This window comes from Dendropsophus ebraccatus, chromosome 1 (assembly GCF_027789765.1).
Source record: "Dendropsophus ebraccatus isolate aDenEbr1 chromosome 1, aDenEbr1.pat, whole genome shotgun sequence".
NCBI lineage: Eukaryota > Metazoa > Chordata > Amphibia > Anura > Hylidae > Dendropsophus > Dendropsophus ebraccatus.
In genome coordinates, this window is record NC_091454.1 from 74,675,293 (window position 1) to 74,688,306 (window position 13,014).

The 13,014-nt window shown below is 46.4% G+C and overlaps 1 protein-coding gene across 1 annotated transcript in view; it reads left to right on the forward strand.

Annotated features, from left to right (window-relative positions):
- The first annotated feature begins 4,422 nt into the window (after positions 1–4,422).
- UTP20 (UTP20 small subunit processome component) overlaps positions 4,423–13,014 on the forward strand; it is a 103,124-nt gene continuing 94,532 nt past the window's right edge. The window contains exons 1-3 of the mRNA XM_069973244.1: positions 4,423–4,639; positions 6,290–6,370; positions 10,129–10,195. Of these exons, the coding sequence (XP_069829345.1) occupies positions 4,595–4,639; positions 6,290–6,370; positions 10,129–10,195 (193 nt within the window). The 5' untranslated portion in view covers positions 4,423–4,594. The remainder of the gene's footprint in view (positions 4,640–6,289; positions 6,371–10,128; positions 10,196–13,014) is intronic.

Consider the following 13,014-nt stretch of genomic DNA (forward strand, 5'->3'; position numbering starts at 1 on the left):
GGGTGACAAGCTCACAGGACGGGAGGTGCAGGAGGGTCCTCCGCAGCGGGGTGAGCGTCAGATAAGGAGCGCTCACCCAGCTGCCTAGAACGGGCCTGCAGGTGTAATAGGACCGGGGAGGGAGAAGATGTCTATTCTAATTCTATACTTCTTCATGCGCCCCCTGCCGGAAGCTACACTTGTGACGTGACGTCACAAGTTTTTTAAGGAAGTGAGCCTCCCTCACCTACTAAATTGAGGGAAATAGCACTATATGTGCATTTCCCATAATTAGTGTATATTAGGGTTTTGTATAACTTTCCTGTTGTAATAACATATTTAAAAATACATTTTGCCCGGAGTACCCCTTTAAGAGTCTCCACTGATTGCCCCCTACAAAATTTGAATATGTAAAGAAGGGGTCTGTGGAGCCTTAGTTGCGAGTCTTAAAACACGGGAATAGCCAGATGTCCCTTTCTCCAGAGAAGGAAGCCTGTTGCCAAGGGGTGACTCCCAGTGGGTAGAGCACCAAACCACCTTTTGGCTTTGACACAAAAAAAAACTGCGGTGTCAAACCCCTTTAAAGCATACCTGTATATCTTATGTATCCTTCACCTATCTCTGCCTGCTATTACCTATTTAAAGCGTTGCTGCAGTGAACAATTTTTTGGTGTCAAAAAGTTATATAGATTTCTAATTTACTTCTATTTAAAATTCTCAAGTCTGCTGTATTTTTATCTGACCTTGTTTCTCTTATCTGGCATAGCCTCTGCTTAACCCTTGCGCACTATCTGTAATGTGGGTCGCTGCTGGGTTAATAGTGAATTCCACTTTGCCGGTGAAAGTTCAGGTCTCCGCGGCTAGAAACACACATGAGACTGTAATGTATGTGACCCCTATGGGATCAGAATGGGAGTCTAGTGTATTATGGTCTCATGCATGTTTGTAGCCATGGAGACCCGTCCCGAACATAATGGAATCCACTGCCGATGCAGCAGCAGCAGCAGGCCCTGATGAGAAGTAAATTTAAACACAAATAAAGCACAAGTTAGATCGCGCTCACAAACATTAGATCGCGCTCACTAACAAAAACCTGTTTTTTATTGTAGAATCTTCAGTACATCACTTTTGGCAAAACATTGGGTCTGATCTGAGCTGATCTCCTGCACCAACATCTGGATCCAGTTCTCTGACACTGGTTGTTAGCCCACAGTGAGCTGTTTCTCCTGCTGTTCACCTGCAACACCTACTAGACTTGCTTTCTGCTACTATTTTACCCGCACCGGATCGTGCCATGTCTCCTGCTGTAGCCAACAAGCTTCTGACCTGTTGCACCAGCCTTTGGGTTTAATGTCTGCTTACCCATCTGTGCCATGCTGTGTCTCTTATGGATTATCTGAACTGTTAATCTCTGGGTCAGTGTATCCTGCCACCCATCCATATCTGGACTCTCATTTGCTACTGTCTGACTTGCATTAGTATCATCCGATGCACTGGGCTACCAGCTACCCCCACACAGACCACTTAAAAGAAAAGACATAGTACCCTCTGGCACTAGTTTTATTTGATAGAGTGGTCCTTGTGTGGAAGAGACCCGGCAGCCTCTTGTAGCTAAAACCAGCTTCCATATGTTAGAACAGGATAAAGGTTGAAACCTCAGAAAGTACTTAGGTTCTGTTCCCAAGTCTCACCCCAGTCAAACCAGTTGGGTAGTGTGTCTATGTTTGCTGCATGTTACAAGTACCTGGACTTCCTTTCTCTTACTTGTCTGGCCAATAACAGAATAGTACCTACTCCTCTCTGCTATGTAATGACATAGAGCCCTACTACACAGGACGATTATTGTGCGAAAAATCGTTCCGCCTCTTTCTCCCTCCAAACGCCCCCCCCAGCGCATTTACTGTCGACCCCGTCCTCTTCTCCCGACGCCATTTTGTGACGATGTCGTCACAAGCGGGGGGCGGGCCTGGTCATCCTCTTCTTCAGCATCTTCCTTTATAATGAATGGAAGCAAACCAGCTGCGCACCAGCAGCCTTTTCATTGGCTGGAATGCATCACATGGCTTCCAGCTTGCTCAGCTCTGATTGGCGGAGCAAGCTGGAAGCCATGTCATGCGATCCAGCCAATGAAAAGGCTGCCGGTGCGCACACACATCGGCAGCCTTTTCGTTCTCATTCATGCCGTGGGACTCCAGAAGTGAGGAAGAAGTTAAAGACGTGGACGTGGTTGACGGCGACCACGGCCGGCGGGATTTTCGAATGGCGATCAACTTAGGAGGGATGGGGAGTATAGGGTCTGTATCTGTTAGTTTTTTTTTAAGGATAAACAATCTCGTTTGCGATCGTTTATCGTTAGTGGTTAATCTTTAAAAATCGCTCCGTGTAATAGTATCCATAGTGCTGGAGTAAGTATACTGGATGCAACAGATTGGCAATGAGCTGGGAGATTATTTACAGTATGCTACTAAATATGAAATGATGGGGGGTTATTCATACACTTGGTTAATAGTGTGTTATGTGGACATAAAGTAAAGAAACAACAGAAGTACAGCAAGGACCACATTATGCTTATGACTGAATTGCTGCCGCTGCTAATTATGATTATGACAAACCAGCAGATCAAAGGGAGAAGGAAGCGAAAGCCTACATTCAGGAGGCAGTATTGTGTACATACATACAGTTGTCCAGAACTTGGGTGGTAAGAGATGAGAGGAAGGTCCCGATTTACCTTACAGGTACAGTGTAGACCCTCTAAAGCAGATGAGGATCAAGGACAGAATGCAGTGGTGTAATGCATGCTCTTCTATAGGATCCCGGCCGGAGTGTATACACATAGTATACGCTCCGGCCGGGATCCCATACGGCGCCGCAAACAACATGTCAGTTTTCTACGGCCGTAATTTAAGCTCTGTCAGTTCACACAATGAAGCGAGCAGATCCGGCCACAAGCTTCATTATGTGCTGTGAGGAGTTCTGATGCGAGGGCGCAATGATGAGCACGCATCAGAACCCGGCCGGGTCACGGAACAGCCGGTCCTATATGCCATGTGAACCTGGCATTAAATAACAATAAACCATTTACGTATCCAGTTACTATAATGCAGGGTTGCTTATGGCAAGGGTGCAGATAAGGGACATGAATATCCCTCCAGAAATTCCACCTCAGTAGAACATAAATGTTTAAACTATACAAAGAAACGTTCTCAGTACTCAATGCTAAATGCTTAAAGATTATCCTGTGAGATATATTGCTGTGCATAATGATAGCTAGAGATAACTGTTAAACGATAGTTAATAGGTAAGATCCAGGAAATGATTGCCAGAAGGATCAACAACGTACATACCTTCAGCCATCACTTTAAATGCCACTATTCATTTATGCGGAAGTTGTTTTCTATCTGAACTCATGAAGGTAACCATATGGCCTCAAGCACAAGGACATTTAACGTGGATCCCTAATGCTGCGTTTACACGTAACGATTATCGTGCGAATTTGCGCAATAATGATCGAATTCGAATGATAATCGTACGTGTAAACGCAGCGAACGATCAAACGACGAGCGAGAAATCGTTCATTTTGATCTTTAAACATGTTCTCAAATCATCGTTGATCGTTCGCAAAAAAATTTGCAGATCGTTCCGTGTGAACAGTCGTTTGCCGATTTAACCAATGTGTGAGATAGGCTTTAAGTGATCGCAAAATGAATTTTCCGTTCGATATATCCTACCGTCTAAACGCTGAACGTTATAAAAAAAAAACGTTACTCCGACATCGTTAATCGTACGATCGGGCCAATTATCGTTTCGTGTAAACGCAGCATCCAACAGAACCAAGAAACATCCCTGTGCCTCTGGTTTTAGAGACATGCTGAAGTTTTTGTCACAGTTTGGCTATGTTCACACAACGTCTTAAAAAGGCGTCCGCTTTTTGGGTTAAAAAAAGACGTCTTGCATCATTTTTATATGTTTGACTAAAATGCATTGAAGTATATGGAATAACGGACGTCTTTTTCAAACATTGTATTGAATGATGGACGTCTTTTGAGGCGGCCGCATTCAATACAATGTGTGAAAATTTATTTGCAAAGTATTTTTTTCCCCATTACGGCTTTTGCCAATGTGAACAAACTCTTTAAAAAAACCTGAGCCACAAAACACAGCAGTGTTTAACTGTTTTAGGACGTTAAAAAATGCCAGGAAAAGTGTATGGCCTATAAATATATATCCTACTACATTATTTCAGGAGCTCCCAGCCGGCTTCCCTCTGATATAGAAGCGAGGCAAAGCCCATAAGCGCTGCCTGGTTAGCAATCCCATACAGCTCGTCACTCATCTGCAGCAGCTACAAGTCCGCAGGAATCCCCGCCCCCCGTGCGCTGCCAGTCCCAAGATGGCGGCCATCCTCTTAGCGCAGGCGCCTCCTTTACTGTGGTTGGCAACTCGCCGCTTGCTCCGAGTTTCCGGAAATCCTGTCTGATTCTCCCAGGCAACATGGCGGCCTCCAGTGCCTAACAACGTGTTTATGCTGTGGACTGGAAGGTGTAAAATAATAAATTATAAGGCATATTGACCATTTTACCATCGTAATACTGTCGATTGCTGCCTCTCATCAGCCATGAAGACCAAGTCCTCTCACCACAAGGCTCAGAACACATTTAAGGTAAGGCATATAGTCTGTCATACAGTGTAAGACCTGAGGGATCTGCTGCCAGGGTTCACACTTCGTACCTTCACATTACAATGCATATGGAAAGGGTTGATTTTGCAGGACCACAAGTCCCAGCATGTGCTGATTGAACACACCACGTGTTTTCTGCCTCTAGTAAACACCATGCTGCTATGTACATACCTGATGGTGTGCATTGTGGTAATACAGTATACAAGCTGTAGTTAGTTAAAGGGGAAGCGCGCTCTTTTGCATACATCATTCCCAATAAGAATTATGTGGCCATAGTGGTCTCTGGATACATTCCTGCTCTTAGGTATACCACTTATAAGCAAACTGTACAGTCTCATTATGAGTTCAGCTCTTGGGGACCACCCTCCCACAGACGGTATATTATGATTCATTGACCGCTGTTCCTTAGAACATGTACACTGCTGTGCTATTCCAGCGCTCTGACAGTGATGTCCATAGAGTCTGAGTTGAGTGACCATGTACATTTATCCATCCGTACACCTTTTCATGGTGGGTATAGAGAGATCAAACACCTCTGTTCTAGTGATCACTGGTCACTGTAGTTGGAGCTCTACTCTGCATAGAAGATTAATATTTGTGGCTGGAATGTATTCCGATCTGCACAGTTATGGCATATCCCCCAGATATGCTATATGTCTGATATATCGACTACTAAACTCTTGTGGCCTGACGGTGGCTGCCAAAGGTGGTCAAGAAGCCAAAAGTCAAAGTGGGACATGGTGCAGGAACTGTCCAGAGCAGGAGAGGTTTTCTATGGGGATTTGCTACTGCTCTAGGCAGTTTCTGCAGCATGTCAGACTGGAAAGAATACAGCCACCTGCAGGACATACAGCAGCTGAGAAGTACTAGAAGGCTGGAGATTTTTAAAGTGAATGTACCATCAGGCCCATGCTGAAGCACTGAAGGCGGGCTGACTTATATCCAGTAGATGGAAACCCCTGCCCCTCTATGATACGGCTCCATTGATTCTAATGAAGCCACATCATAGAGGGGCAGGGGTTTTCTCCCACTGGGGGTGGGTCAGCCCGGGTCTGATGGTAAATTCACTTTAAAGTGGCTGAAGCACTGGAGGCGGGCCGACCCACCCTTAGTGGGAGGAAACCCCAGCCCCTCTCTGATAGGGTTCCATTGATTCTAATGGAGTCATGTCATGGAGCGGCTGGAGTTTCTTCCCACTAAGGGTGGGTCGGCCGCCTCCAGTGCTTCAGCCTGGGCCTGGGGGTACAGTTACTTTAAGTAGAAGTCTTTTACAAATCCGTATAACTTTCTGAAAACAGTTGTTTAGAATGTATTTTCTTTGGAGTACCCCTTTAACCCTAGAGTAATGGAAACCATATTATTCGAAGAGCAGTGCTATATCGTTTTCACAATTCCTTATATCCTCTATATGTTCTTATGTAAACTGTGTAAAACTGATCCTTAGGTTGTTTTTGGCTTCATGACCATGGCCAGTAGCCACAAGTATGCGTCAAGTAGCCACATTATGCCACAGTAGCCACAAGTATGAGGTGGTCGAGGCCTTTAATCTCAATGGTGTTGTACTGCACATTTATTTACTGCATTTGTGACCCAGTGTCACATATAATGAGACAAATATTTGCTTCCTTGTAGTTTCTGACATTTTCTGAAAGATTATCAAATGTCAACATAGACATCATCCATCGCATTGACAGAACAGAAAGCTATTCAGAGGTAAGGCAAAGGCAGCATATGCGTGTTGATTCTCCAAGTAGATAAAATGTTGTTTTTATGATGTTTATTATGACGTGGCGTTTAAGCTGATCTGTATATGAGCATCTTGTACATGAAAATGTCTTGTGGTCCTGTAGCTTGTGAACCACTAATGTAATACATACATTATGATACTTTCACTGTAATGGAAACAACCCCACTTATAAGTGTGAAAAAACTGCGCTGCAGAGGAACAGTGGAGAGTTCCTCTCGTAAGCTGAAAGTTCGGGTATCCATGACAACGGAAAAAGCTTTTATAGAAATGTACACAACCTCTGTTCTGATCCATTGAAGGTTGTGTGCATTTTTGGTCACTTCCTGGTTCATTGTCATGGATACCTGAAATTCACAGCTGATCCATGTCAGGTACACTTTAAAGGATGTTTTCTGAAATTAGAGCTTTAACGCTTTAAACCAGGGTGTGGATGTGGCCCGCGGCTCCCCTGTGACATGCGCCGCTCTGGAGGAGAAGGAGCCGACACACACGGCATCCTCCGGTGTCTGTGACAGCTGCCAGGAGGATGCTGTGAGTGCCGGCTCCTTCCCCTCAGAGCGGTGCACATCTTCTGACTCCTGCCCTCCTGTGACGTGCGCCGCGCTGGTGAGGCAGGAGCTGGCACAGACACAGGAAGATGTGTTGTATGCCGGCTCCTGCCTCACCAGCGCGGCGCAGAGCGGCGCACGTCTTCTGACTCCTGCGGGCCACGCGCGATGACGTCATTTCATCGCGCGCCGCCTGCAGGAGAAGACCGGCACAGAAGAGAGGAGGGAGAAGAGGACCTGGACAGCGTCGGAGCGGAGGAAAGGTGAGTGGGCTGTTTATTTTTTTCATTTGGGGCAGACCCTGGGGGTTAACTAGGCCACCAGGGACATGACTGGGGGGGGGGTTAACTAGGCCACCAGGGACGTGACTGGGGGGTTAACTAGGCCACCAGGGACATGACTGAGGAGTTAAAGAAGCAGTTCACTTTTGATTTTTTTCGCCCCCCCGGGTAGCCGCTGTCAAGTATACTTACAAAAGATGATCGGTGTCCCGTTCCCGTCGGTCAGTTCCGTCCCGCGGTGCCGTTCACATCGGGCGCGTGCTCACTTCCGCCGGCTGCTGCGAGTCCTCTTCTCTGCCCAGTGATTATACGCCGGAAGTCACTCGCTTCCATGCATTCTCTATGGAAGCGCGTGACTTCCGGCGTTCAAATGACAAGGGAGAGAAGAGGAGTCACAGCGCCGGCGGAAGTGAGCGCGCGCCCGATGTGAACGGCACCGTGGGACGGAACTGACCGACGGGAACGGGACACCGATCATCTTTTGTAAGTATACTTGACAGCGGCTACCCGGGGGGGCGAAAAAAATCAAAAGTGAACTGCTTCTTTAACTAGGCCACCAGGGACATGACTGAGGAGTTAACTAGGCCACCAGGGACATGACTGAGGAGTTAACTAGGCCACCAGGGACATGACTGAGGAGTTAACTAGGCCACCAGGGACATGACTGAGGAGTTAACTAGGCTACCAGGGACATGACTGAGGGGTTAACTAGGCCACCAGGGACATGACTGAGGAGTTAACTAGGCCACCAGGGACATGACTGAGGAGTTAACTAGGCCACCAGGGACATGACTGAGGAGTTAACTAGGCCACCAGGGACATGACTGAGGAGTTAACTAGGCTACCAGGGACATGACTGGGGGGTTAACTAGGCTACCAGGGACATGACTGGGGGGTTAACTAGGCCACCAGGGACATGACTGGGGGGTTAACTAGGCCACCAGGGACATGACTGGGGGGGTTAACTAGGCCACCAGGGACATGACTGGGGGGTTAACTAGGCCACCAGGGACATGACTGGGGGGTTAACTAGGCCACCAGGGACATGACTGGGGGGTTAACTAGGCCACCAGGGACATGACTGGGTGGTTAACTAGGCCACCAGGGACATGACTGGGGGGTTAACTAGGCCACCAGGGACATGACTGGGGGGTTAACTAGGCCACCAGGGACATGACTGGGGGGTTAACTAGGCCACCAGGGACATGACTGGGGGGTTACCTAGGCCACCAGGGACATGACTGGGGGGTTAACTAGGCCACCAGGGACATGACTGGGGGGTTAACTAGGCCACCAGGGACATGACTGGGGGGTTAACTAGGCCACCAGGGACATGACTGAGGAGTTAACTAGGCCACCAGGGACATGACTGAGGAGTTAACTAGGCCACCAGGGACATGACTGAGGAGTTAACTAGGCCACCAGGGACATGACTGAGGAGTTAACTAGGCCACCAGGGACATGACTGAGGGGTTAACTAGGCCACCAGGGACATGACTGGGGGGTTAACTAGGCCACCAGGGACATGACTGGGGGGTTAACTAGGCCACCAGGGACATGACTGAGGAGTTAACTAGGCCACCAGGGACATGACTGAGGAGTTAACTAGGCCACCAGGGACATGACTGAGGAGTTAACTAGGCCACCAGGGACATGACTGAGGGGTTAACTAGGCCACCAGGGACATGACTGAGGAGTTAACTAGGCCACCAGGGACATGACTGAGGAGTTAACTAGGCCACCAGGGACATGACTGAGGGGTTAACTAGGCCACCAGGGACATGACTGAGGAGTTAACTAGGCCACCAGGGACATGACTGAGGAGTTAACTAGGCCACCAGGGACATGACTGAGGAGTTAAAGAAGCAGTTCACTTTTTATTCTTTTGGCCCCCCCGGGTAGCCGCTGTCATGTATACTTACAGAAGATGATCGGTGTCAGTTCCGTCCCGCGGTGCCGTTCACATCGGGCGCGTGCTCACTTCCGCCGGCTGCTGCGAGTCCTCTTCTCTGCCCAGTGATTATACGCCGGAAGTCACTCGCTTCCATGCATTCTCTATGGAAGCGCGTGACTTCCGGCGTTCAAATGACAAGGGAGAGAAGAGGAGTCACAGCGCCGGCGGAAGTGAGCGCGCGCCCGATGTGAACGGCACCGTGGGACGGAACTGACCGACGGGAACGGGACACCGATCATCTTTTGTAAGTATACTTGACAGCGGCTACCCGGGGGGGCGAAAAAAATAAAAAGTGAACTGCTTCTTTAACTAGGCCACCAGGGACATGACTGAGGAGTTAACTAGGCCACCAGGGACATGACTGAGGAGTTAACTAGGCCACCAGGGACATGACTGAGGAGTTAACTAGGCTACCAGGGACATGACTGAGGGGTTAACTAGGCCACCAGGGACATGACTGAGGAGTTAACTAGGCCACCAGGGACATGACTGAGGAGTTAACTAGGCCACCAGGGACATGACTGAGGAGTTAACTAGGCTACCAGGGACATGACTGGGGGGTTAACTAGGCCACCAGGGACATGACTGGGGGGTTAACTAGGCCACCAGGGACATGGCTGGGGGGTTAACTAGGCTACCAGGGGCATCACTAAGGATTCAAATCAGGTACAAGGGGCATCACAGAGGGTTAACTACAATAGCAGGGGCATTAGGGGAACAGTACTTTGCCTTGTTCGGGTGCTGCAAACCCCCGCTACTAATTGCTGCGCACGGTATAACATTGAGTGCGGCCCTCGAATGATTTTATTAAGGCCCGACCGGCCCTCGACATGGAAAAGGTTCCCCACCCCTGCTTTAAACCATTAATATACTACTGTTATTCCACTACTTAAAAAAAAAAATAACATGCTATATTTGGCTTTTTTTTCTGATGGAACTAGGAAGTAGAGACTTATTTCTATGAAGGTTTACAGAAATGGAGAGATCTCAACCTTACAGAAAATTTTGGTATGTACATATTTTGTAGAATACATTACTTCACAGCTTTTAGAGGAATTGTCTCATGAAAATTTTGTTCATAGTTAAGTGTAATTATGTCCCATGTAAGGCTAGCTTTTCATTATGTTTTTGCCATACAGCTGATATATATATATTTTTTTTTTGCACAAAAAACTGATAGCTAAAAATGTACTGTATTTATATTCAGTAGATACAAATAGTGGTGCTCTATTGCTTAACCAGGTTTTTTTTCTGTGTTCTTGCAATGGGAGGTTCAAGTCCCTTTTCCATGTTGCTTACCATGGTTAGACTAACAATTCATTCCATACTTATTATCTATTCAGTCTCCTTCCCCCAGTTCTCAGCTGCTGCTTTCTGCAGAAAACACAAAAATCTATGTGTGAGCCTTTCTCTTTGCCTCCCCCCCTCCCTTCTGAGACAGCTGATGTAAACAACTCCCTGACTGGATTTATCTGCAACATTGTAGCTTCCTTGTAATGCCAGGAGGGATAATCACAGTGAATTAACCCCTTAACGACATAGGGCGTATATTTACACCCTGATACCGTTAGGGACGTTCAGAGCGGGGCTGCACGGCGACCCCGCTCTGAACCACGGCGGTCCCGGGTGCCGATTGTAGCCCGGGACCGCAGGTATTAGCGGGCATGGTCCGATCGCCGTGCCCGCTAATACAGTAATCAGATGCAGCTGTCAAAGTTGACAGCTGCATCCTATTACCGGACGCAGCGTCATCCCTGGTGTCTAGTGGGGATATTGCTCCTGAGGGATGTTATCCCGGAGGAGCGATCTCCATAACTGAAGTCGGCCGGGGACTGCTGCAAGATGGCGCCGTCCCCGGCTCGGCACTCGTTTACTTCCGGCTGCAGCAGCCGGAAGTAAACGAGTGCCTATCTCATGGATCTCTGCATCATATCTATGGTTGGTAATAGTAAAAAGCCCCCTCCCCTAATAAAAGTCTAAATCACCCCCCTTTCCCAGGTTATTAATAAAAGTAAATAAATAAACAAACATGTTTGCTATCGCCGTGTGTGTAATTGCCCAAACTATTAATTAATCACATTCCTGATCTCGCACGGTAAACGGCGTCAGCGCAAAAAAATCCCAAAGTGCAAAATTGCGCATTTTTGGTCACATCAAATCCAGAAAAATTGTAATAAAAAGCGATCAAAAAGTCGTATATGCGCAATCAAGGTACTGATAGAAAGAGCACATCATGGCGCATAAAATGATACCTCACACAGCCCCATAGACCAAAGGATAAAAGCGCTATAAGCCTGGGAATGGAGCGATTTTAAGTGACGTATATTTGTTGACAATGGTCTGAATTTTTTACAGGCCATCAGATACAATATAAGTTATACATGTTATATATCGTTGTAATCGTAACGACTTGAGGAACATGCATAACAAGTCAGTTTTACCCCAGGGCGAATGGCGTAAAAACACATTTCCCCCAAATAAACAAAATGCGTTTTTTTTTTCAATTTCACCACACTTTGAATTTTTTTTCTGGTTTCGCAGTGTACTTAATGCAAAAAATCAGCCTGTCATTGCAAAGTACAATTAGTGACGCAAAAAATAAGGGCTCATGCGGGTTTCTAGGTGGAAAAATGCAATTGCTATGGCCTTTTAAGCACAAGGAGGAAAAAATGAAAACGCAAAAATCGAAATTGGCTCTGTCCTGACTACAAAGTTGCAGATGAAGCCAGAGACTTGTTTACATCAGCCATCTTAGAAGTGAGGAGGCGAAGACACAGAGAAAAGCTCACACACATATTTTTATGTCTTCAGCAGTAAGCAGCAGCTCAGAATTGAGGGAAGAAGGCCGAATAGAAAATATGTATGGAATAAATTTTAAGTCTCACCATGGGCAGCAATATATCAAAAGTTATGTATGAGTGTAAAACACCTTTAGCATGGCTATCTAAACCTTAGCCTACTGATTTTAGAAGTAAATTAAGCAGATTTGCAATACCACCCAAAACCTGGAGACAGGGGGTGGTGTGTTTTTTCTAATCCTGGATAACCTTTTTTTACATTTAAAATGGAAGCCATCGTGGTGTGCTGGATTCAAGACGTGATGAAGCCAAATACCGTGTATTGAACCCCAATAATTTATAAAAGAGGGCAGGCAACACAATCTGGCACTGGCCAGCATTTACCCAGCACGCCAAGCATTAACTCTTTCTATTCCCAGCTGTCATTGCAACATGATGTATACCGTGTTGACAACGATGCAAGACCTAAACATCCCCTGTACCACTCATTATGTATTAAAAGTTTGAACGCTGGCTGCACAAAAAAAAAATACTTTGGAGCCATTGTAAATAAACTTGAAGTATATTGTCAAGGCCTAAACATCCCCTCTAGTTATACCACTGATTATGTATAAAAGTGTAAAAGCTGGCTGGACAAAAATGAAAATATACTTGAAACTTGAAAACTTTAAGCAAATTTTATTTACTTGTGAGCGGTTGATATTTCTTGAACTTAGTTAATGTTTCAACCTGTACCTCATCAGGTGTGCTTAGACTTGTACTACTACTGTATTAGACACCATTGTAAGTTAGTGGGGTGTGTCAGATGCTGATGGTATCTGCCATGCTATGGATCAGGAACTGTATGCTGGTTTCTTTTTCTGACTGTAGTTGCAAGCAATGTATAATGTAATACCAATAGAGTATATGTAGTTTGACTGTAAACAACATACAGTGGTGCCTTGGGTTACAAGCATATTTCTTTCTGGGACTGTGCTTGTAATCCAAATCCACTCTTATCTAATGCCCTGTGGTCTGTATTAGGCTCCT